Raw genomic sequence first — 26,685 nt, 5'->3', positions numbered from 1 at the left:
GAGGGTTGAAAATGGTTCTTTCTTCATCCCTTCTCCCCCTGGCTCCAGCCTCACTCTGCGGAGAAACATGAACCTGGATCAGAATGTTCTGTCCTTTTAGGCTTCAGAGCCGGGGCAGGGATGCCAGTTAGCTGCTTCTTCCCACACCTCCAAGGACATGCGAGTTGAGTTCACAGTGGTGTGGGCCGAGGGGGCTGCAAGCTTGCCTATACCTTCCCATGCCTTCTGGATCTAGGCACGTTTGCTGCACAGTTCTCAGGATGTGAAGCTGCACAGGACACGGTTGCTGCCCAAGGCCGCTCAGTGTATCAAGCCACTAATTGACCCCTGATTTCATTTCAGGCCAGTGCCTTAACAATTGGACCTCACCAATTCCTCTGAGCCATCCAGTCTTTGAGACAACCCTTTTAAAGTTGCATCTTGCACGAGTCAGCTAAGGAAAAGCCATTTCAGCCCTGTTTTCCTTTTTAGTAACTTTCTTTAATGTGACAAGGGCTTTAAAGCCCAGATTTACATATGCATATGCATATCCAGTATTGAAGTGACCTTTCTTCCCACTGAAAACTCCTCTTTCTATTTTAGCCAAGTTCAATCAACAAATATTTACTTGATTCCTACTATGTGCCAAGCATAGTGCAAATCTGCAAGGAGGAAAGAAAATGCTAGGTCTCATATGAATTGTGCCAAGGAGTCCAGGGGGCCCTCAACCACGAGTTCTGTAGCAACATCCTCCATGCTGAGTGGGAGTGTGGGGTTAGTGACTGACAGTTGCCGAACTCTCTAATAAGCATGCTGTTCATGCTGGAGAACTCCATCTTGCTGGGTTTTCAATATAAAGAATATGCTCATGAAAATTGCATGTGGGCACATTTACCCAGAAAATTCTTCTGGGCTAATCTAACCTGTGCTTGGGGTGATGCTTGCACTAGAGAGACAGTTTTGGGGGCGGCTTTAATTCTACCCGTCCGTGTCAGAGGACGTACACATTGCTCTAGGCTTCTCTCTGCCGTCCCACCCTCCCTTTCTTGTCTGACCTTCCTCAACCTTCCTCTGTTCTCTCCACTGTCCCTGGAAGCTGTAAGTGGTGGGTTGCTGAAGGACAGCACGGTGTGACCTGCGGGGCTGAGAGGGAAGAGAAAGAGCAGAGACAGTGATGCCAAAGTCGGCTCCATTCCATTTCAAGGCTGTGTCCTATTAAAATACGTTACCTCTTCGGCAGCTTGCTGGTCCCGCAAGGCAATCACATTCCTAATGAGTTTGTTAAAAAAGCCATTCAGTTCATCTCGGTTCTTATTGGGCAAAATCCGGGCCAGTGGGACCATTATGGATGGAAATGATACTTGAAAGAGAAAAACAAAAGTGGCATTGAAAAGGGGGTGATAATAAACCAGGGCCATTAGACGCCTGTTCCCGGGAAGCAAACGTGGGCCTGGAATCGGAGCCGTTTTGGAGTCCTGCCCTCCCCGCCGCACTGCTGCTTCTGAGAGCAGGGGTGATGTCTCACTCCCTCTCGGTACTCCTCACCATTCCTGGCACATAGTAAGCACTCAATAAACATCTGTGCAATTAATCGAGTCTGCACTTCCATCTGGCCCTCAAGAGGTCAAGGTCACCCTCATAAATTAATGTTTCAGGTCCTGGGGATGAGACCTGAAGGTCTTTGTACTTCATTAAGAGAGAAAGGATTACAGGCTGTTTCAAGCCTTAGCAAGTGGTAGAAGCCGATTTACTTTTTACAAACTTTCTGGTCATTTGAATTTTCTTTCCGGTGGATAATTGTTCCCAGCATGACCTCCTGAATTGCTCCCAAGAGCTGCCACTGCAGCTGCTGACAAGGGTACTGGCTGTTGCTGCTGTGGGTGCCTCCCTTGCCGGCCCCTGGGTGCAGCATGGGCCCTTGCTGCCATGTGCTGGGGATCGGGCTGCCAGAGTCAGGAACCCCTCATCTCCCCTGGAGAGGGGCACTGGCTGGGTTCAGCTTCTCAGCCTCCATGGTGGGTTCACCCTGCACCGGGCTCTATGGGAGCTGGGCTGGGGAGAACATCTCCAGACACACACGCTCTCAGAATGCGCTGGCCCATTTTCAAGAGCCAGAGTCCGAACCAATGTGACACAGCAGCAGGAGGGCCCTGCAGAGGCAGAGAGGAGGAATAGAAGGGATGGCACAACTGAGCCACCTGCCCCACAGGCCTGGGCCGTGGTTGAGGCACAGGGGGCAGACACAGCCTGCGCTGCCTCCAAGATCGGTGGAAAGGGTGCAGGAAGAGACTGCTGGACACTCAGAGTGACTCTGCCTACGATTTCAGGGCGGAGCCAGCGGGGTGACGGGCTCCCATGGACATCGGCTCAGAAATGGGAATGAAACTGGTCAAGGAATGAATGGAATTTACCAGCCCAGCAGAATGGTTAGAAATCATGGCAATCATCAATACCAAGCATAACAACACGTCAATGCTCCTATAAACGCCAGAAGATACTAGAATTGGCCAGAGGGCAAAATCTCACTTCTACAATAAAAATAAAATAAGTCCTGGTGTGGTGGCTCACGCTTGTAATCCCAGCACTTTGGGAGGCCAAGGTGGGCGGATCACCTGAGGTCGGGAGTTCGAGACCAGCCTGACCGACATGGAGAAACCCCTTCTCTACTAAAAATACAAAATTAGCTGGTCGTGATGGTGCATGCCTGTAATCCCAGCTACTCAGGAGGCTGAGGCAGGAGAATCGCTTGAACCCAGGAGGCGGAGGTTGCGGTGAGCCGAGATCGTGCCATTGCACTCCAGCCTGGACAACAACAGCGAAACTCCATCTAAAAAAATAATAATAATAAAAAATAAAATAAAATAAATAGACTGGTCCTCGCGCATTGGGTAACCTAATCCTCATCCACCACACAGGATTTCTGTGTGTTGGGCTTCAAGCGGAGAAGTCTTGTGAAGAGGATTTTGCTGAAGGAAAGAAATATGCCCTAGGAAATGAAAGGCTTTGGGTTCCAGTCTCAGCTCGGCTTTTCTAGGCCTGTTTCACACCTGAGAAATAGGGACAAGAATATTTTTCTCATAGGGTGATTACTAGGACTAAGTGAGGCAACGCACACCCAGTGCCTAACACGGTGCGTCCCCACTGTTCTCACCATGGCAGTGGGGCCACTTATTACCAATGCCAGGGCTACAGCATTGCTAATAAGTGGCCCTAGGCGGGTGACAAGAGGAACCCGGTGGCTCCATAAGACAAAGCCTCTGCAGGGGAACACCCCGAGTGCCCTTTCCCAGTGGCAGGGACAGAGCCCCAGAAGCCACCCCAGGTGTCATAGGGTCTGCCCAACTTGCTGGAGTCATCGCAGCGCCCCGGGCTGCAGCCGCACTTACAGAGTAAAACCAGGATAGGTCTGGGGATGCAGAATTCGAAGAAACGCTTGCAGTGTTTCACAAAGGGATCCTCAGGGGCCTGCCAGGAGTCCACCGGGGTGCCAAAGGCGACGCTGGCAACCACATCTGTGGTGTAATTGCAGTAGCACCTACGGGAGATGGGAGCACAGAGATCTGAAAGGACTCTGGCAGGGGCTACCCGCAATGGCCCCCTCCAGAGGAGGAGGGCCTGAATTGCTTACACTGGCTTGCCCAGCCCTGCAGATGTGTCTGGAAGAGGAGCTTCTGCAGATCTAGGGGGAGGTGGAGGGAGATGGGCTCCTGGATGGGGCACTCTGAGCAGTGACGGCAGAGGGTGGGAGGAGACACGAAGACCTGGCAGCCAGCTCGTCTAAACAGAGACCTGGGAGGAGAGGAGGGCACGGCCTCTTCCACCTTCGAGCCTCAGGCAGCTGTGGTCAACCAGAACACAGCCAAGTACTAAGAAGGACACTTTATAGTTTCCTCCCTGGGAAGGGGAGCACACAGGTGACCCAGCGCCTACATGCTGTACCCAAAGCTCTGCACAGCCCACCTCAGGCCAGAAGCTAATGATTGATTGATAGACATCAAATTGTCCTTGATGAATTAACAACCTAGTTATCTAGTTTTATTAACTTTGTCTCCCTCTTCCTCTTAATGATTTTACAGTTTTCTTAATAGCAACGAACAAAAAGCAAGGGCTCTTAGCACTCAAATAAACACAAGACAAACTTTAAGGCAGGCTTCATGAACATCTGTATATTATTACAGAAAACATACATTGCGCTTTAGAAACAAACAGAAGGAAAAGTGTCTGGCAGGAGCTCCAGAAAATTTAACCTCTTAGGCTATAGGAAAGCTGCCCCCTCAAAAGGCCATTTTAAACTCGAATGATTCCTTTTTGTTATCTTATAGGAGTAGTCAGATTAAGTTCTTTTCCAAAAAGCTAAAAACTGGGTTATTAATATCTTTTTACAATTAAAAGGCCAATTTTTGTTCTCAGTGTAGGCACACACTTAACTCCTTTTGTACATAAATTCCATAACCACTAACTTATCATTAAGGAATACATGACGTTTCCGGATGACTTTTAAAATTCACACTGCTTTTATTGAAAACGTTTCTACAATTGATTACACATTTCCCTGCTAGAGTGAAAACAAGAATGAGACTACTGAATGTGATTTCATCTGATCCTGATGGTTGAAGATTTAAGGGTCTTGAGGTCTTTACTTTGCTTTTATAGCTGATGAGGCCACCTTATCTTTAGCCAGCTCATGCCTCCTATAATAATCAGAGAGAATGTGGATGAAAAGACTGTGTAAACTGGTGCAATACCAGTGTTGGTGATGATTATGTTATTATTTTATTAGCAATGATACTAATGAGTAAATTTCTGGATGATTCACCATCCCACTTTATTCTTTATTTGCTGTAAGCCATGATTTGGCATAAAATGACTAAAGCAAAGGTGGCTAAATCTTTTGGCTTGCCTGGGCCACATTGGAAGCAGGAGAATTGTCTTGGCCACACATAAAATACAGTAACACTAATGATAGCTGATGAGAGAAAAAAACTGCAAAAAAACTCGCAATGTTTTAAGAAAGTTTATAAATTTGTGTTGGGCCACATTCAATGCCATCCTGGGCTGCTTGTGGCCCGCGGGCTGTGGGTCGGACAAACTTAGACTAAAGATGTTTTTTTAAAGCAAAAACCTTTTAGTTATTACAAAATGACGAAAAGCCAGATAATCAGTTATTTAAATTTGGTGTCCACCACTAAGTTATAGCTTCTGGGCTGAGGTGCACCACAATTTTTCTTGAAGTGAAAATGCTTGAACTTTCCCCCCATCCCTGTCCTTAGGCGCAGGCCTGTCCTGCCCATTCCTGGGTCTGTGGAGGTCAGAGGGTGGATCCATCCACAGGTTCAACAGGACGCACGTACCCTGGCTCTGCTCACATCTCTTTCCCATGTTAAGTGGGTTTCTTTTCTTTTTATTAATCAGTCCATCCATGCTTTTATGAGCTTCTAGCGTTTCCACAGTTTGCTAGTCCCAAGGTAATTGTCAGCAATTATGGACAGTTACAAGAAGCAGTGATTCAAAAACTCGATTTCTCATCTGTAATGCGGCAGCCTTACCTCTGGATGTCAAATGCGTCCCCAGATTCCGCATAGCGTTTTAAATGAGCCAGGAGAAGGTCGCAGGCTTGGCTGATGAGGGGAACCATCTGATAATGGATAACAAAGGTGTAATTAGGGCACCATGCCGGGAGTACACCTAAATTGGCTGCAGATAAAGAGGTTATATGTAGTGCTTTCTGGGAAAATGAACACTGTTTGGAAGATATTTTTCACACAGCTAAGATTCAAGAAGAAGATCCTAAAATTCACAAGTATTCATAAAATAAAATAGCTCTAAACGTCTATTTTAGCTTAAGCATTTTTTATCTTTGGAAGCAAAAAAGAAGAACAGATTTACAGTGAATACGGTGAAATAATTATGAAAATGATCATTAAGTGCTTAGACAAAACTGAGAATCAGTACTCAGTTTCATGACATTTGGTTAGCATTAGCGAGTAAATAAAGCCTAATCCATATGCACGATCCCTGGAATTAACCCAAGTCTATGCTTGTGTATTCCGATTGTATTTTAGATCTTTCACTAGAATATTGAATCTTAGTATCCAAAGGAACCTAAGATCATCCATTTCAACTTCTTATTTAACACAGAAATTATTTATAGAGCATTCCTGATGGATGGTTATTCTTTTGTGCTTAAGCCGCTAAGCTTTCGAATACTGGGAAAACCTTGACTTCAAGATGCCTCCTATGCCCACATGGGACAATTGTTGGGTTTCTTTTTTTTAATAGGAAAATACTTTTATGTTAGAAAATTCCTAACTTACACAGAAAGGTAGAGTGGCATAATGAAGATTCACATAGATACCACTCAGCTTCAACAAACGGGTGGGTGGAATTCTTTGTGGAGCCTGCTGGCCACCCCTGTGACCTTTTATTCTCTCTTGCATGATTAAAAGGCCAAGCTGAAAATATCAAGCAGAATCATTTTATTCGCTGCCCATTCTAGAATAGCATCACAGCTAAAGCAGCGTGCTCTAATACATCATTCTGAGCATTTCTCATGAAAGACATAAAATGTAACCTATGTTTAGATTTGATGATTTTCACACTAGAATATTGAGTTCTCGAGGTCAGAGAGATCTTAGTCTGTTTCTTCATTTTTATAAACCCAGCACCTAGAACAGCGCCTGGCTCATAGTAATTATTTGTTAAGTGAATGAACGAATCATGGAATCGTACTGATTATGTAATACCCACTCTTTCCTCTTAAAGTCTTGAGGCACTGGGAAAAGTTATAAAGTTAATCTGCTTCTCAGAAGGTAAGTTGTTGTACTGAGGCAAAATCTGACTTCGTCTAACAATCTTTTGCTGGTTTCATTTCTGTTCTCTTCTTCATGACAGTGCACCCAACACTCAGACAGCAAGTACCTATCTGCTCCCCATCTTCTCCTAGACAACTGTTCCCATCCTTCCTTCCTTCCCTCCTTTCTTCTGTCCTTCCTTCCTTCCTTTCTTTCTTTCTTTCTTCTTTCTTTCTTTCTCTTTCTTTCTTTCTTTTTCTTTCTTCCTTCCTTCCTTTCTTTCCTTCTTTCTTTCTTTCTTTCTTTCTTTCCTGCTTTCTTCTTTCTTTCTTTCATTCTTTCTTCTTTCTTTCTTTCTTTTCTTTCTTTCTTTCTTTTTTTTTTTTAGACAGAGTCTTGCTCTGTTGCCCAGGCTGGAGTGCAGTGCTGTGATCTCGGCTCACTGCAGCCTCTGCCTCCCAGGTTCAAGTGATTCTCCTGCTTCAGCCTCCCAAGTAGCTGGGATTGCAGGTGTGTGCCACCATGCCTGGCTAATTTTTTTTTTTTTTTTTTTTTAGTAGAGACGGGATTTCACCATGTTGGTCAGGCTGATCTCGAACTCCTGACCTCGTGATCCACCCACTTTGGCCTCCCAAAGTGCTGGGATTACAGGCGTGAACTACTGTGCCTGGCTGCCCCCATCCTTTCAATGGGGGACTGAACCATATGGCTTGCATACACCCCTCCTGCCTTATTGCTCTCATCTTTATCAGGGTCACTCCTAAAGGTGGCCTCATAAGTGGAATACAGTATTTCAGGTGTGGATTGGTGTATGGTAAATGAATCACTTCCTGAGATCTGTACCCTACACGTCAATTGCAAAGCCAGGTTTATGTTGACTTTTCTAGAAGACAAACAGTGCAGGCAAATATTGAGGTTCAGGTTAATGAAAACCACGAGGTCTTTTTCCATGGATGATAACCAGGTACAATTGCTATTTCGATTTTTTTAGGGACCATTCATTAGAAAGGCATTAGTTGTCCTGCCGTGTGTTCTGAGCAGAACGATCTCTTATCTTCTCTGGAATATTCAGTTGGTTGGAGACACCTGGTAGAGTGGGACAGCTGGCCGGCTATTGACAGGATGTTGGGAGGACATGAAATTTTATAGGACCCCTCTCCTCTGCAGTTTCCTCCAAGTCAGTCCTACATGCTCTGGGTGTAAGGAAAGAATTGTGTTACCAGGGGCCCAACTCCTCTGCTGAAGGAGGGGGTCCTGTAGATGGAGGGTGAGGGGGTCCTGTAGCTGGAGGGTGAGGGGATCCTGTAGATGGAGGGTGAAGGGATCCTGTAGATGGAGGGTGAGGGGGTCCTGTAGATGGAGGGTGAGGGGATCCTGTAGATGGAAGGTGAGGGGATCCTGTAGGTGGAGGGTGAAGGGGATCCTGTAGATGGAGGGTGAGGGGATCCTGTAGGTGGAGGGTGAAGGGATCCTGTAGATGGAGGGTGAGGGGGTCCTGTAGATGGAGGGTGAGGGGATCCTGTAGATGGAAGGTGAGGGGATCCTGTAGGTGGAGGGTGAGGGGATCCTGTAGATGGAGGGTGAGGGGATCCTGTAGATGGAGGGTGAGGGGGTCCTGTAGATGGAGGGTGAGGGGATCCTGTAGGTGGAGGGTGAGGGGGTCCTGTAGATGGAGGGTGAGGGGATCCTGTAGATCAAAGCTGCAATGGCTCCATGAAGGCTGCCACATGGAGGCGGTAACCAAGGCAGGGACAATGGCCTGGACAGCGCTATGGATGGCTGAACAACAGCTCAAGGAGCAGAATGTTCACAGCATAACACACCCAAGTGGAGAGATAGCAGAGCATCTGAGACTCATGAGTCCCCTGTTGCCAAGGCTCATGGAGGGAGAGCCATCTTGGGAAAATAGATTTGCTGTTCATAAAGCCACAGGGCTTAGAGCACTGGGGTGTTTGAACACTGTGGGGGAGCAAAAGATGTACTCACTCATTAAAATCCCATTACCTGGCCAGGCGAGGTGGCTTATGTCTGTAATCCCAGCACTTTCGGAGGCCAAGGCAGGCGGATCACTTGAAGTCAGGAGTTCAAAACCACCCTGGCGGGCCAGCAGAGTGAACCCCCTCTCTACTAAAAATATAAAAATTAGCTGGGCATGGTGGCAGGCACCTGTAATTCCAGCTACTCGGAGGCTGAGGCAGGAGAATCGCTTGAACCTGGGAGGTGGAGGTTGCAGTGAGCCAAGAATGCATCACTGCATTCCAGCCTGGGTGACAGAGAGAGACTCCGTCTCAAAAAAAAAAAAAAAAAAAAATCCCATCACCTGCAACACTGGGCTATTCTTTCTTCGTTCTATCTGCAATGTAGTAAGTGTGCCTTCTAAGCCTCCCTTCAGTTCGTCGGTCTGTAGGCAGGCCCTGGTGCAGAGCCTTGTGCCCCTCCACTGGACAGCTATTTTAGGTAGCCGCAGAATCATTCACCATCACTGTTTTTGGATCTTGGGCTATCTGTGCATGAACCTGAGTAAATACTCAGCCAGGCACCGCTTTACTGATGAGTCAGCTGGGGAAGACTTTGTCAAATGATTTGCAGAAACAGAAATGTGATTTACCTCATCTACCTATCTGGAAGTCCACTCAAAAAAGAAAAATAAGTATGACTATCCTGATTTATTCTTAGTATCTCTGTGTTGATGCTTCATGACTACTGCATGCTTTTCTAAATTCTCACAAACCATCGATTTAATAATCCATCAGTACAAAAGGGTGTGCCAATGGGTCACTTAAAATGGTCTCTAGGCCCCAACTTCCAAGAAGTCTCAGTCTACCCTTAACATTGGAAAAGTCAGTACAGTCTAAGCCACATTTTTATGACTAGCTTTACTGGCTGTCTTCCTTCAATTATCTTAATAAGTTTAGTGGTACACCTGAACCCTAGTTTAATAAAATCCCATAAACCTAAATACCTTTTAAATTTATTTCAGAGGAATAGTAACATGGTAAAAGAAAATCTATCTATCTACATATATATACGTACTGTTTGAAAGGAAATCTATTTAGATATCTAGCTTGAAGCTTTCTTAACATAACAAAAGAGATGGAACATAAAATGTGATTTACACACAACTCTTCAGAGGCATGCCCTGTGTATAAAGAGGGGGCCACCCATTCTGAATCCAAACATATTCCTGGACAGTGTGAAAGGGAGCCCAGGCCAGCTGCCCACCATCGGGTCTTCTACGTGCCTTTGACTAGAATCCTTTGTTGCTGCCTGACGTGATTGTAATTTTCTGCGATACTCTGCCTGCTGTCTGTCGAACTGAATGGATAATGACATTTTTATTTGGGTTAATGTGATATGAGATGGGGCACGTAATATGAAAAATGTTTTAAAAAGCAATGCAGAGAAAATATTATAAGACAGCAGAGCATAATCTGTATGTTGGCCAATAGCCATCATTTCAGGTTTTCTTCCTTGCATTTTACACAGCAGTTACGGAATATTTACTTTTACATGAGTTGCATACAAACAAAAGCTGTCTTTGATGGGCTTGCATAATCTTTATACAATCCACAAACCCTGCAGTTCTTCTCCTAGATTTTTGAACAAGCAGGCAAACGTGGCATGTGCACACACACACATGCACAGATGAATACACAATGCTATTATCACTCAGATCTTACTAAAAGACTCATTCAGTTGTTAACATTTCATCTTCTTCATGGCATAATGAGTAATTTTTATTTCTTGTTTTATTCCAAACTTTTCACAATGCACATGTATTACACTTATAATCAGATAAAATATTAATGTTATTAGGTTTAAAAAAAGTGATTTATTGGGAGTTCTTATAGACTGAATGTTTGGGTCGCCTCAAAATTCATACATTGAAGCCCCAACTCCCAGTGTAGCTGTATTTGGAGATAGGGCTTCTAAGGAAGTAATTAAGGTTAAAGTCACAAGGATGGGGCCCTGATCCAATAGGATTGGTGTCCTTATAAGAAGAGACACCAGAGCACTCATGCTTATTCTCTCTCCCTCTCTCTCTCTCTCTCATGCACAAAGAACAGGTCTTGTGGGCACAGAGCAAGATGGCGGCTACCCACAAACCAGAAAGAGAGGCCTCCCTGGAAACCAACAACGCTGGCACCCAGCCTCCAAAACTGTGAGAAAATACATGTCTGGGCCTGGCACAGTGGCTCGCTCCTGTAATCTCAGCACTTTGGGAGGCCAAGGCAGGTGGATCACTTGATGTCAGGAGTTCAAGACTAGCCTGGTCAACATGGTGAAACCCCCTCTCTACTAAAAATACAAAAATTAGCCAGGCATGGTGGCCTGTGCCAGCAATCCCAGCTACTTGGGAGGCTGAGGCCAGAGAATCACTTGAACTTGGGAGGTGGAGGTTGCAGTGAGCCAAGATCACGCCACTGCACTCCAGCCTGGGTGACAGAGCAAGACTCCATCTCAAAAAAAAAAAAAGTCTGTTGTTTAAGCCACACACTCAATGGTATTTGGTTATGACAGCCCAAGCTAAGACCGGGGTTGCAGTGCAGCAGCCAAGCTAGGGGAGAAAGTTTCCCATTTTGTTCCTCTCACCTCTCACATTGGTTGTCCCTACAGAGGTGATGCCGAGTGTGAGGCTGAGCAGCTCTCTGGTAACCAGTGGTAACCATTCAGGGGAAATCACCATCCCCACCCTGGGAAGCAAATTCCCCAAGGAAGGAAGGTTCTGCATAACCTGGAGATTCTTATGTAATTAAAGTACCCAGTTTTTTAAAATTTTATTTTAAGTTCTGGGATACATGTGCAGGACATGCAGGTTTGTTACATAGGTAAATATATGCCATGGTGGTTTGCCGCACCTATCAACCCATCACCTAGGTATTAAGCATTAGCTATTTATCCTGATGCTCTTCCTCCCCCCTCCCCCAACAGGCCTCAGTGTGTGTTGTTCTCCTCCTTATGTCCATGTGTTCTCATTGTTCAGCTCCCACTTGTAAGTGAGAACATGTGGTGTTCGGTTTTCTGTTCCTGTGTTAGTTAGTTGAGGATAATGGCCTCCAGCTCCATCCATGTCCCTGCAAAGGACATAATCTAGTCCGTTTTTATGGCTGCATAGTATTCCATGCCATATATGTACCACATTTTCTTTATCCAGTCTGTCATTGATGGGCACCAGTTTTTTTTTAATGGATTTTCTACCAAGTGTGTCTGTGAAATTTTGAGTCAAGGTGCAGACAGAGGGCAACAGAGTGAATTCTAAAAGGAGGGAGGGCCTGATGAGTGGGCAAAGAGAGTAATGACCAAGAAGGGCTGAGAGCTTCTGCTCAAAGGTCTTCTTCTCCTCTCATTTTGGGTGACTCCCAGAATCTCATCACTGAGTTTCCTTCCTTGAGTGTAAGATTCCGAACTTGTTGGAGAATACTTGCCCCAAGCATAGCAAATACTCAAAGGCACTGCAAATTAGTAGGTTTCCTTCCCCTGGCACTTTATAGCTGTGTGATCTTGGGTACATTGCCTAACCTCACTGAGTCTAGTTCCTCGTCTGCAAAAATGAAAATAATACCTCCCTTGAAGAGTCGTGACAAAGATTAGAAACAAAATATGCAAAACACTTGGCAAAGAAGGCAGGGAGTGGTGTAAACATGGTAGTTGTCCTCTGGAGGGATCCATCCTCCCAGGCTGGTTTGGACTACTGGAATCATTCTCTTCTCTTTTCTTGTTCCTCAGGGACAACTCCCCATTGGAGCCATCTGTTCTTGCCTCATCATGTTAACATTGCTTCCTTTCTTTCATCTGTTCTTTCATATTTATCTCCTCCGTCACCTCCTAGTTCAGGTGTTGCTACCTGTCACCTGGAATATGGTTGTCATCTTCTTTCTTGAGAAAAAAGACTATAGCCTAAGCATCTTTGTAGTCTTAGGACTTTGACAGTGCCTGACACCCAGGTGTGCTAAAGAAAGTTTTTTGAAAGAGCCTCCTGGCCTCTCTTCTTTTCTTTTGAGACAGGATCTCATTCTGTCACCTAGGCTGGAGTGCAGTGGCATGATTACAGCTCACTGCATCCTTGCCCTCCTGGGCTCAAACCATCCTCCCATTTCAGCCCCACAAGTATTAATATCTGGGACTACAGACACACACAACCACAGCTGGCTAATTTTTTTAATGTTTTGTAGAAACGGGGTCTCCCTATGTTGCCCAAGTTGGTCTTGAACTCCTGGGTTCAAACGATCCTCCCACCTTGGCCTCTTGAAGTTCTGGGATTACAGGCATGAGCCACCATGCCTGGCCAGATCTTCCAAAAATACTTGTTATTTCAGTAATGCTTTGCTGAAACATTTGTAGATCCCCACTGACTGAAGGACACAGTACAAGATTCTTATCTTCCAAAGTCCATTACGAATTGAATCCTGCTAATAACCATGCGATGAGGCTTAGAAGCAGATCTTCCCCCAGTCAAGCCTTCAGATGAGACCACAGATCAGGCCAGCCATTTGACTACTGCTCCAAGACACCTTGATCCCTCTGGCCTCAGCCCTCAGTCCCTCTGGACTCAGCCTTTGCACTCAGCTAAGCCATGCCAGGATTCCTGACCCACAGAAACAATGAGCTAACAAAAGTTTGTTTTAAGCCACTAAGTTTTGGGGTAATTTTGTTACACAGCAATAGATAACTAATACACTCTCAATATTGCTCTTTTGTGGTAACTATTGTATGTTGTTATGGATTAATGAAGTTTTTGGTATTTGTTATATCAAGAATGAGCATAGCACACCCCATTCTGTTGATTTTCTAGAAATACCTGTGTGATGACTGATTGACCAAATGTTCCTTGAGAGCCTTGACATAGAAGGTACCCAAGAAACATGAACAGATTGAGGCACTGTCTCTTAGCATGAATACAGTGTGGTTTGCTGAAAACTGGCTCTGAAGAAGAAAGCTGAGACTCATGCTGGTCCTATGTGTTACTTTGGGCCTGGCATTTGAATCTCTCTGAACGTGGGTCCTCACCCCTAAATGAAGGGCTGATCGCAATGAGCTGTAATGTCCCTTTCCACTGACATTTGAGGATTCCAAGGAGGTCACAAAGCATCGGGTTGAGACAGTTGCTTAAAGCCATGGAGAGAGCAGCCAAATTCTTAGCTCAGTGCAGGGAAGTGTCAGATCATTGGTCCATGTGCTTTCAGCAACACATCCCATTCCTAAGAAAGCCTTTTGTCATTTCTTTGACACATCAACTTCAGAATACATAGGGACCTAAAGGGCAGAATCTGGTTATTTTTGTGTTCAAATGAGAATTGGAACCCCAGATCTCCTGACTCCTGGCTTGTTGCTTTCCCACAAAAATCAGCCTCCACATTTCCTTTGCTCCTTAGTTTATTCACTTCTAGGTCATTCTGTGCAGATCTTATGTCATAAACTTGAGAAAGAAAAAACCCACCATCTTTAAGCCTTTGGAGTTCCTGAAAGTTTGGACAATGCTGAGTGCTAGGGAAAACATATTTCCTACACAGAGAGAGGGAAGGAGAGGGTCTTTTTTGCATAACCCTATCCATCTAAACAGAGATAAGCCCCAAACGTTGATGGTGTGTAGCTTGGGTGACTTGTTGATCCACACATGAAGAAGGACTCAAAAGAGCCACAGTGGACACCGCTGCCTTGATGTCATAACATGGCCCCTGGGAGCCTGCCCCTACTTGGGGCTACTATAAAGAGGAGACTCCTCCAGACAATTCACAGTTCCCCTCATCTGCACCAGAAAGATTTGCCCCATGGGTCTGGGAAATGGCTGGCTTGGGGGCTAAACAGCTGAAATGAAACCCTTTTTCCTAACACAGAGTTCTGAGCAGGTCACTCCCTCACTTTCAAGTATTTAATAGCTCCTCGAGCTCTAGTGAAGTGTGCACCAAACACTCTCTCGGCACAGAACAGTGAACTGTACGTGCCTCAACCTACTTTTTCAGCTTTCTTTCTCACTAATTCCTTACATGTACTCTGTGTTCCAGCCAATTTGTACTCCCCTATTCCCTGAACACATTCTGTACTTTTCTGTCCAGATGCCTTGATTCCTGCAGCTCATTCCACCTGCAATGCACCTTCTCCCTCTGTCAAAACAGCAAAATCTTCAGAGCTCAATTCCGGTGCTACTTGCTGCTTCCTCCCTGCCAAAGTGGCTTCTGATGCTCAAAGCAGGACCTCAGCTCTGTCACCACCTTCCACGATTGGTAATAATGCAGTGATTTATGTACCTTGTTTCTCTTCTACATTATAAACTCCTTAACAACAGGAAGTAATTAATAAATATTTGTTGACCTTTATAAATTGAACATTTCATCTGATTTGGCCCTTGGTGGACCTGGGGGCAATATTTTGGGGCTGATGTCAGAGGAGGGTTTTCTGAATAAGTAAGGGTCAGCTGCTGGGGGTGGGGGAAGGTATTTAAACATATTTCTGTTTTTTTTTAAAAAATGAAAAAATTAATGCCTTAAAGTGCTCTAAACTGGTGACCAACAAATGAAAAATTAATTTCCACTAATGAAACTTATCACTTCCTTCTTCCACTACACCATCGCTAAAAGCCACCCAGATATTAAAAACATCCACGACTCATTTTTATGCAAAATTTCCTGCTGCTAAGTATCAGCTCTAGCCATCTAGGTGAATAATCAAGTGTCATTTCTAATAAGTCAGTGGCTCCTGTCAAGACTTGTGACCAATTAGAAGTCACCCCAATGAGGAGGTGGCTGCTGGTGTTGCCAAGCAACAGCCAAGCTGTGAGGCACATTTAGATGCTCTTTTAGATTTAACCAGCGGCAAGTCAGAGTGACATTATAATTCTGGCAAAGGAAAGCCAAATTATAACCCAGGCTGGGGTGCCCATGATGAGGAGTGTGTTTTCTTTTAAATGCAAATGCAGAAGGAACATTTAAACCAGAATTTAAACAGTCCATCATGATACTGATTTTAATTAGCAGATTAGGTGTCAGTGGAACACGACTGTGTCTCAGGATAATGGTCTCTCGCTGCTAGATAAATACCCAGCTATTCCGGAAAATGGGCAACTGGTCAGGCAAGGCCAATGTATTTTTGGACTCTGAAGTATTGATGACTACAGCCACACTTGGTTATAATGACGTTCATTTTTATTGTTCAGGAGGATTAAGAAATAAAAGCAAATATTAAAAATAGACTGCTGGAAATGGATGCCTCCTAGAGAAGGCTGCTTGCTCTAATGTTATTGGGAAGCGTGTTCTGCCTTAGAAGCCCCCGTATGTGACCGTCTGGAGAGTTTACAGTGAAAATGTAAAGGCCAAACTAAACTGTGATGATGACTGTAATTCTGAAAAGACTTTTGCACTGAAATGCATTTACTCATAAGCGGGCTATATCAACTTAAATTTTTAAAAATTATAGTCATTCTCGAGTAACATGTCGTCTCCAAGTCAGGAAATGCCTACAGGAAGTAATAACCACATCTGCCTCTGCCTTTAAGATTCATACATTATTGACTGTGCCTTTTTGACAGGGAACATCTGGATGAAAAGTGAAAAATTAGGCAGAGAGCCGGATCAGTGCTGTGCGAGATACCAGCCTCCCATTTTATCTGACTTTTCTTTAACTGAGTCCCTATGCATAGCAACGTGATTGGTTCATTTACTCTTGAGTGACACATACATCCTTAGGCAGTCATCTATGAAGATTCATTGTCTCCCATATCTACTCAATGGGGTACCATCAGCTCTTAGTTATCTGGGTGAATGAAGAAAGCCCATCATTTATATTGGGCTTTGAGAATGGAGAACATACAAGCTGCCATATTGGATTGGATCCATGGTTAATGAGGTTTGAAGCTTAGTCTCTGCTAGAGGCACTCAAAAACTGGGTTCTTCGTGGAAGCTACCTGCAAAGGATAATTGCTCAAGAGACTCATTTCTCTCAGTAGCCAACCAGGAAGTTAACAACCCACGTTCTCTCCTTTTGAAAACCTATTTGAGCCCAGAATAAACAAAGTTAAGCAGGTTTCTTTACTGCAGGCCTTTCTCAAGCCTTTCATATGCTCAGGTACATGGTGAATCTTGAAGAATATAGTTTGTAATATTTCACCAAATTATTTGACTGTGGGGCCTTTTCGGTCCTCCATATTTCAAATCCTTTTCCCTGGTAGTAATTCATAGCTTGAAATTCATCATCATATAAGTACAGTTTAGATGCCTTTCTCCTAAATGTATTCTTTTATTCTTGCTTACACTGAAGGTTACCTGCCACTTTTGTGCTGACTTATGCAATCTTACAAGAGTCTCAGAAAGTTATTCCTATTGATTTAATATCTTTCAAATCAGAACAGCTTAGAGGAATATACAAATATATAGATTCCACTGTGTTCTCTCTCTTTCAGATGAGTTATAAAATTTAAAAATAAAGCTAGTGCTAACCTGGGTCCCCAGGGGATCACATTATTTACACATTTTCCCTCAGAGAAGTACTAATTTAGCCCCAGTTTTATTTCCTGAAATTAAACCTATTTATTCCCTCATCCTTAATAAAGTTTTACACAATCCCAGGGTTACTACTCACTAATAGTCTTTGGTAAAGAATCTAGCAAAAGACTGTGAAAATCTAAATCTACAGTTGTGCTTTTTAAAACATCAATTCTTTGGGGGATGGAGTGAAAACTCTGGCCAGTTAAGCAGACAAAATCTTCCCTAACAACAGCAACAACAACAAAAAGTCAGTTGTTTTTCCAGGAATGCCCAGCCATCCTTCTCTATAAATCCCAATAACTTGTTTGTCGCTGGCTATGATTCCAATAGTCTCTTTTTCCTGACTTGGAGATGCATGAATCACATTTTCCCTGGTTCTCTGTCGCTCTATATTATCCCTGGTATGACATAGGCCAAAAAAAAAACCAAACAATTTTAATTTAAATACAAATATGGCTTCATGATATGATGCTCATTTTAAAGCAATTTTCAAGCATTGTTGACTGAGGCAACCTAATATCCACATAAACAAAGACAACGCCATCCAAAGCTTTTGAATATTGACCATACTTAACGACACAGGTAGAGAGGGACTTAGGGTGCCAAGGTTCTAAAGGAGAAAGCCTCAGAATTCCAAGGGGAAACAAACTTTTATTTCAAGAATAAACTCTTATGTTTGATAACAAAAGTCCAAAGACTACTTACAAATTCAGAAAGGACTAGAGATGCTGGTATTTCAAAGCTATTTCCAGGAAAACTGACTCAGGTACCCACAGCCGAGTATCTGTGGCTCAGAGTCTCTGAGCTATCTCCTAACACTGTGGCTCATTTCCCTCTTTGTGTCTGTGACTTTTTGTATGTGTATCCATATATGTATGTATATTGGTGACTCTCTAAAGGAAAAGCCAGTTTGCTGTATCCTCTTATTTAATTTTTTCTTGATAGAATTATTTCCCTTTCATTTTTTTAGCTTAGTTTCATCATGTATCCTTAGGCAGAATAGGTAGAAAGCTTCTCGGTTCTTTGATTCTTCATACAGCCATTCATTAATTGTTCCTGAATGTCTATTATGTACCTAGTGTGTGCAGTTAACAATAAAGAAAATAAGAAAAAAGCAAAAAGACTTCGTCCTCCTGAAGCATCCATCTAGCAGGGGACATACAATAAACAGGTAAACAAAATGGAATGTTAGCTGGTGATAGTTCCACAGAGAAAAATAAAGCAGTGGAGGGTGGGGGTTCGGGGGCCAGGTCCTTCGAGCCTGGAGATGCAGTCGGTCTGAGATGGTCAGAGAGGGGACCAACAGGAACACTAACTGTGCCGGGGCTTTCCACGCTGGCTCTCAGCAGAATCTTTCCAGGAAACTCGTGACATGCGAATTCTCAGTTACCCTTAGAAATTCTGATTCTATAGATCTTGAGGTGGCTGAAATTACATATTTTTAACAAGGGTCCTAGGTGATTCTCATGCAGCCCTTGGTCCCACAAGGTTTGAGAACCAGTGACTTAGAGAACAAAGGCAGCTGGGAGATTAAAGTTTGAGGAAGCATCCAGAAACCAGGAGGTTTTGGGGAGGAAGATAGGACACTTCTCATTTTGTCCCCTCCACCCATCTTCCACAGCCCAGAAGCAGCCCCCCTGTCATTTCCTGCATCCTGTCTACACCATGGCTTAGAGCCTCAAACCCTCTGCTCTTCATATGCAAAGGGGAGCTGCTTTTGGAATTAGGAAAACTCTTTCCTCTCCTAATAAAGCTTGCTAACGTACAGTTCAAAATCAAGCAACTACTTCCTTGTTCTGGATGGCACCTACTGTCTTCCTCAGAGGCACCTTCAGGAGCAGTGGGTGCCATTGATTCCGCGGGTGCGGGAAAATTATAGGGAACACGATCTATGGAGCATGAAACAGACATACATTGGTTTCACGTTTCAGAAATATTATCTTTGCTGTGCACTTTTTCGTCCTCGTGTTTCTTTCCATGTGAGCAGCATTTAACACCTCTGGCTGCTCCTTCCTCTTTGAAATGCTTTCCCCTTCCACATTCTGCTGGTTTCCATTTCAGGCTGTTCTTCCTGAGTCTTCTTTATAGGTTTCTCCTCCGCTCCTCCCTTAAATATGGTTCTCCCCAGAACCATATCTAACACATATGCTACACGTCTCTGTGTTTTGAAGACCATCTTTCTTCCCCCTCCCACCTGAGCGCCATCTGCACAGCCAACTTCTTCTTGAAGGGTCTCCTTAGGGGCCTTCTAGTAAACTTCAACTCGCCAGGTCTAAAATCCCCAGAGGTGGGGAAAAAGTTAACTTCTCCTGCCTCTGGGATGGAATCCTTTCAAACGCAAACCCAAGAACCTAAATTGAACTATATGGAGTAGAAAAAATGTCTTTCAAGGGAATTTCAAGGTTATTGATAGTGTATGGTAAATAATGGGCTCTATGAAATCTCTCTCTACCTCTTGGCTTTTTTTTTTTTTTTTTTTTTGAGATGGAGTCTGGAGTCTTACTCTGTCACCAAGGCTAGAGTGCAGTGGTATGATCTTGGCTTACTGCAACCTCTGCCTCCTGGATTCAAGCAATTCTCCTGCCTCAGGCTCCTGAGTAGCTGGGGTTACAGGTGCCTGCCACCACACTGGCTACTTTTTGTATTCTTAGTAGAGACAGGGTTTCACCATGTCGATCAAGCTGGTCTTGAACTCCTGACCTCATGTGATCCACACGCTTCGGCCTCCCAAAGTGCTGGGATTACAGGCGTGAGCCACCTTGCCTGGCTTCTCTTGGCATCTTAATGCCGTGGACATATTGAGGAACTCTATTTTCTGCAATTAATTCAGGCACTATGCATTTGATTTCTGGACTAGAGGGAGAAGACTGGACTCCAGGAGCACTGGATTTGCTTGGGAAACGACAATGTGTCACTTTCTGGAGTATCCCCTGTAAGGGGTTAAAGGAATCTAGACCATGATAAAATTCCTTATCAAAGAATCATAGCCCGGGACTGCTAAACCTTATTTTCCTTTCCTTGCTTCCTTTTCTTCTTTCTCTTTTCTTCTTTTCTCAGATACTCTTTACCAATTTCTTTTTCACACATGTGGTTCTTTCTACTTCTATAGTGCCATGAAGCCATTGCTTTTGAATAAAGACATATATGCTAGTGATGCCAGCCCAAGGTCACCTACCTCTCCTCTCTTCCCCTGGTCTTCTCTTGGCTGACTCAACCTTTTAGTGGCTGGATGTGATAAAGGGGCACACTCCAGGCAGCTAGTCTACATGGTTTAGAGCAGTGGTTTCTAGCTTTAAGATGCAGGCCCTTCCTTCACATTCTCCTGTGAATCCTCAATAGATAACAGAGATCAATGTGAGCAGGGCTAATTGTTGCAGTGGAAGCAGGTGCCCCTTTCCTCGCATGTCCTTGTGGGGAACTTCTACTGGTGGTGGTTCCCAATACTGGCTTTACATGACAATCACCTGGGGAGCCTGAAAAAAATATCCTCAAACCCAGGCTGCATCCCAAAGCAAACCAAGCGAATGAGAATTTCTAGGTGTGGGACCCAGGCAGCAACAGTTTTCAGAGCCCCCCAAGTGATCCCGGTGGGCCCCACTGGCCAACCGCTGCATCTAAGTCACTCTCCATCTCCTGCTGTCTACGCTGTATCAGACCCAGTCTTGGAGGAAGGAACTGAGCACATGTGGGCCGCGGGCCAGCCCCAATGGCATCTGCCACCCCCCTGCAATTGTCCCATTCTGGGTGAAGTATTAGCATAGCAAGCCCATGTGATCAGATGGGGACTCTATTTTTCAAACAGCTTTACCAGTAAGATAAGAGAAAATTTTATTTCCTTTGCCTAAAACCTCTTTCCATACCTCAGTTGGTTCCAAACTTAGGCAGAAAATAGAGAAGTTTTGCTTCTGACCCTCCCCCACCCCCCAGCTTTCCGCTGAGGCCCCATTTGCTACACTTTCCCTTCCTGCATCCTCCAGACAGCCCCTGGCACAGTCCTACGTGGCCTCTGAGCACCACTGGAAAATCACATGGAGGTAGCAAGCAGTCAGGCAGAGAGGTGAAGAGCGCTCCGGAGCTGGATTCTGATTTTGGCTCTGCTGCTTACTAGCTATGAGACTTGGAGCACGCTACTTAATCTCTCTGTGCCTAGTTTCCTCCTCTGTAAAATGGGATGGTAATAATAAGGATGATAGTATTTATCTCGCAGGAATGTGGTGAAGAGGCAGTGTGTTAGTCTAAACAGGCAACCGTTGGTACCTGACTCTGAGCTGTGTGAGTGTGAGCTGGTGCTGCATACAGAGACAGGCTCTGCCCCCAAACACCAACAGCTACCCATGGAAATGCAAATCAAAGCCTCATAAAAATGGGGGGATCACTAGCTTCTGAGTGAGTTTAATTGGATATTATGAGGTGTGGAACCCCCTCCTCTTCTGGGGGACTTCAGAAGATTTATAGGAATTCAATCAGGACCATATGGGTGAGCATCTTGAGCTTAAGCTAAAAGTAGCTTTCATTTTTATTGAACTGAAGACAGGCGACTCTGGAACATCCAGACAGGGTGGATGGCAGAAGCCCAGGGCACTCAAGCCAAGCTTTGGAAGCTCCCTCGCTCTAGAGATGCCTGTGTACCTGAGACTGGAACTAAAGAAGCCCCTTAGCCCCCTCACATCATAAGGGCTCAAGTTCTCTCTCCCTTGTGGTTGCACAATTCAGAACAGCAAACACCAAAGCCAGACCAGCAATTGAGGGGGCTGTCAGGCTTAGATGCAAAACACAGCAGTCAGGATCTGTTGTGTGAGAAATTGGTCTGGAGGCTGTACAAACACCCGGTTTTGGGTGCACAGCTGATAGGAAAGAGTGAGTCACTCAGTAGGGAAAGGAGAGTGTCCAGGGCCTTAGAGAGCTGGTAGCATCCTGTGGAGCCTGCCCTTCCCTTGAACTTGGCCTAGAGGTTAACCTGGGTGTCCCTGCCTGACATGATCACCCACTCCTCCCCAGTCATTCACTGCCATTACCTCCCTATTTAAGACTCGATTGGTAGCTCACCTTTGTTTCATGCTGTTCTCTAGTTTCTTGCTATGTAAAGTGTGGTTCATTGTCCAGTAACAATGAAATTACCTGGCAGGGTGTTATAAATGCAGATTCTTAGGCCACCCTGGCCCTCTTGAATCAGAGCCTGCTTTGTAGCCAGATCCCTAGGTGATCCATTATGCATGACAGTCCAACAGACACTGTTGCAGTTGTCTCCTGGGGCCCCCAAAGCACCTCAAGCTCTGTCTCTGGACACAGGCGAATGCCCTGTGTACTTGTTGACTCACAGTTCATTTCTGGCAAGTGGGGATATGGGAGGCCGGAGAAACGAAAGACACTCGACACAGAGTCCGGTGCTTTCTGCATAACAGAGAGGTCTGAAGGTCCCAGTGGGAAAGGCATTTTGATGTGTCACCTGGGCAAGTGATGCAACATGAACTGGCTCTCATCACGATTTGGAGAGAAGAAACCTGCTCCATAAGAGAAGAGAGTTTGCGTTTCTCATGTCTTAATCTTACCTCGTTCAGCTTTTCAGGACTGAAAGCAGACATCAGGGCACCTCTGACCTCTTCCCATCTTTTGTCACGTAAAAACAGAACGCTGTCGGCTACCGACTTGAACTCCAAACCCGACGCCTGTTGGGAAGTAACAAGCAGAGGGTCAGGACTCAGGGAGCCAAAGCCACCTTGGTGGCAATACAGGTCCATGACAAACACCCTGGTTAAAGTCCATCAGTGGCCAACAAGTTAGGAGGTTTCTCTTGCAAGGATACGGAGGAAGACTATAAAGGCTTACAGGCAGTGATAGAAAGAATCATGGCGGGGCCCAGAGGGAGCAGATGGGCAAGCTCTGGTGGCTCAGCTGTACTCTGCTGCGATGTGGTCATCATCATAGAGACAACTTAATGGCTTCTGTGTGTTCTGCAGTCCCCCTACTGAGCGGGGGTTCCCTGAAGACAAACAAGGCAGGCTTCCTGGAGATGGCCTAGTCTTTTCTGGGAATTAGTATCATGTCTGAAGTTCACGGCACAGGGTTTTGTGTGACTGGATTGGTTAGGTTGGACCCGAAGTTGACAGAAGACTCACTCGTCTGGACCCTTGTACGGGTGGAGGGAGAGGGAAGGGGGAAAAAGGAAAGGCCTTCAGAAGCGTGTGCCAGGAGAACTGCTTCCAGGAGCATGCCTGCCATAATGTTTCTGTGTTCTATTGGTCATTCATTTTTTTCTCAGTCAGCAAACAGTGGTTGATAGCCTAATATTGTGTTATGGGATGAATTCGGCCCCCCACCCCAAACTTCACATGTTTAAATCCTGACCCCAAGAACCTCGGAATGTGACTGCGCAGTCAGCCTTCTATATCTGGGCGTTCTGCATCTGTGGATTCAACCAATTCTGAATCAAAAATATTCAGAAAAAATTCCACCAAGTTCCAAAAAGCAAAACTTGAATTTGCCCTGTCCAGAGAACTACACTGAATCCATGTACATAAATTGATGTGTAGGCATTGTATGAGGTATTATAAGTAATCCAGAGCTGATTTAAAGCATACAGAAGGATGTACATAGGTTATATGCAAATACTATGCCATTTTATATCAGAAACTTAAGCATCCACAAATTTTGGTGTCCTGAGCAAGGGTGGGTCCCAGAACCTATCCCACGAGCTACTGAGGGATGGCTGTATTTGGAGATAAGGTCTTTGAAGAGGTAATTAAGGCTGAGAGTGGTGTCTCACGCCTATAATCCCAGCACGCTGGGAGGCCGAGGTGGGTGGATCACCTGAGGTCAGGAGTTTGAGACCAGCCTGGTCAACATGGCGAAACGCCCTCTCTACTAAAAATACAAAAATTAGCTAGGCGTGGTAGTGGGCGCCTGTAATCCCAGCTACTTGGGAGGCTGAGGCAGGGAGAATTGCTCAAACCCAGGAGGCGGAGGTTGCAGTGAGCTGAGATTGTGCCACTGCACTCCAGCCTAGGCAACAGAGCAAGACTCCGTCTCAAAAAAAGAGGTAATTAAAGTAAAATAAGGTCATTAGGGTGGGCCCTAATCCAACATGACTGGTGTGCTTATTAGAAGAGGAGATTGGAACACAGACACACACAAAGGGAAGACCATGTGAGGATATAGGGAGAAGACAGCCATGCACAAGCCAAAGAGAGAGGCTTCCGGAGAAACCAACACTGCTGACACCTTGACTTCAGGCTTCTGGTCTCCAGCACTGTGGGAAAATCAATTTCTATTGTTTAAACCCCCAGCCTATGGTTGGTTGGTATAGTAGCCTAGTAAACTAATACGGGGTTCAAGAAGTTGTCTATACCATGTTGAATGAAAAAGACTTTGCGGCTGGGCATGGTGGCTCACGCCTGTAATCTCAGCACTTTGGGAGGCTGAGGCGGGTGGATCACCTGAGGTCAGGGGTTTGAGACCAGCCTGGCCAACATGGTGAAACTCCGTCTCTACTAAAATACAAAAATTAGCCAGGCGTGGTGGCAGGCACCTGTAATCCCAGCTACTTGAGAGGTTGAGGCAGAAGAATCACTTGAACCTGGGAGGCAGAGGTTGCAGTGAGCCGAGATCACACAACTGCACTCCAGCCTGGGGGACAAGAATGAAACTTCATCTCAAAAAAAAAAAAAAAGAAAAGAAAAGAAAAGAAAAAGACTTTGCATTGGCCCTTATGGAGTTGGCAGTCTAGAGGGGAAGCAGAGAGTAAGCTCATAAGCTAACAACTAGACGGAAAGTGAATTTTCCTGGAGGGAAAGTGTATTTCTTGGAGAAAGTATATTTTCCTGGAGGGAAAATGGGGCAAGGTGGGACAACAGTGGGGGACATATTTGGGAGGCTTCTCTGAGGTGAGGACTTTGGTCTCCTCATCCCTTCTTCTCAGGCCATTCTGTTTCTTTCTAAAACCAGCTGTCCCACTAAGTGGTCAAAACTGGAGCCCCCACCATTGGTCAGAGTGTCCCCAGCCTGCAGGTTGCAGGGTGTGGGGAGACAGGCGGTTGGGGGACCAAGCAGTCTCAGAACCACATGTGATGCATGGTGACGCTATTTCTTTTCACTGTTTTAATTATAGCTGAAACATGAAGCCAGTCATCAGAATTCAAAAGCCTTGTAAAAACTCCTATTTAGAGGAAAATTATAATTTTCTGATAAAATATGAACACTCAAAATAAGCCATAAAACGTAACTGCAAAGTATCTAGAGAGGAGTTAATTATATATTAGAACCAAGATGTTGGGATATTTTTTTCTGCAGAGGAATACCTCTCTATATTTAGAAAGAAATTCTTTGGGAGCGCCATGGCCACTCAACAGAACTATGGTTTTATGGAATTTGGGGAACATAATCCATTTGCTTAGGTTCCAGAGTTGAAGGAGGAAATCATATATTATGTGTATTTATGTAGTGGCAAGATGCAGTCCTGTGGCACACTACATGGAATAAAGCACTTAACTCCAAGGAAAGTGCGGTGATGTTTTCTGGTTCTGATGAGACAGAATAAATTAGAGATAAGAGTGAAGACTGATTGGATCTCGTACCTATCCTTAAGACTTAAGGGTGAATTTACACTATTTTTTGTCTTGCACCTGAAAGACAAATGTAGTCCTCCTTGCAATATGTCAGCATGGCCTTCACGTATCTTTCTCACCAGGCTGCCATGACGCTGTGCTCACCTGGGCCTGGAAATTCCATTAGAATCTCCCATTTTTTGATGAAATCATTTGGGGCTATTGATTATTGTAATGTTTTTATTTCTGAAAACATTTTATTTATTTTTTTTGAAACAGGGTCTTGCTCTGTCACCCAGGCGGTAGTGCATTGGCGTGATCGTGGCTCACTGGAACCCCAAACTTCTGGACTCAAGCGATCCTACCCTCTCAGTCTCCTGAGTAGCTGGGACTAGAGGCACATGCCACCACGTCAGCTAATTTTGAAGTTTTTTTGTAGAGATGGTGTCTCACTATATTGACCAGGCTGGTCTCGAACTCCTAGCCTCAAGAGATCCTCCCACCTTGGTCTCCCAAAGTGCTAGGATTACAGGCATGAGCCACTGTGCCTGGCCTCTTTTTGTTTATAGATGTCCCACGATAAGAGGAAATTGATGATTTCAAAAGAGCAGTCAGATGGTGAGGGGACATTGAATCATGTCATTTAAGAAATAGTTGTCAGATTTGGAATTTTTAACTGGAAAAGAGAAGATATGGAAGATCAGATAGTGGTACTTAGGCATGTGCCTAATAAATATTTATTGAATACATACTGCATGGGAGAGGGAATTTAGGTTTTTTTTTTTGTGACCCTGAGAAGTGGAATTGGGTTTAATAAAGGAAGCTATGGGGAAAATTTCAGCTCATCTGAAGGAGAATTATCCCAATAGTCGACAGACAAAATTATTCAAAGATAAG

At 44.8% G+C, this 26,685-nt stretch overlaps 1 protein-coding gene across 6 annotated transcripts in view; it reads right to left on the bottom strand.

Moving 5' to 3' along the window:
- Positions 1-26,685, bottom strand: part of TBXAS1 (thromboxane A synthase 1) — a 243,855-nt gene that overhangs the window by 62,926 nt on the left and 154,244 nt on the right. For 5 of the 6 annotated variants that reach the window (XM_063708804.1, XM_063708803.1, XM_063708805.1 and 2 more), the window contains 4 exons: positions 22,798-22,914; positions 5,526-5,614; positions 3,366-3,514; positions 1,209-1,339 (listed from right to left, as the gene is read on the bottom strand). In XM_063708804.1, coding sequence (XP_063564874.1) covers positions 1,209-1,339; positions 3,366-3,514; positions 5,526-5,614; positions 22,798-22,914 — 486 coding nt within the window. Of the gene's footprint in view, positions 1-1,208; positions 1,340-3,365; positions 3,515-5,525; positions 5,615-6,293; positions 6,432-22,797; positions 22,915-26,685 lie in introns of all 6 variants that reach the window. The other variant, XM_055393221.2, reaches the window with a different exon arrangement.

Source organism: Gorilla gorilla, chromosome 6 (assembly GCF_029281585.2).
Source record: "Gorilla gorilla gorilla isolate KB3781 chromosome 6, NHGRI_mGorGor1-v2.1_pri, whole genome shotgun sequence".
NCBI classification, from domain to species: domain Eukaryota; kingdom Metazoa; phylum Chordata; class Mammalia; order Primates; family Hominidae; genus Gorilla; species Gorilla gorilla.
This window is presented reverse-complemented; position numbering and strand designations above follow the sequence as displayed.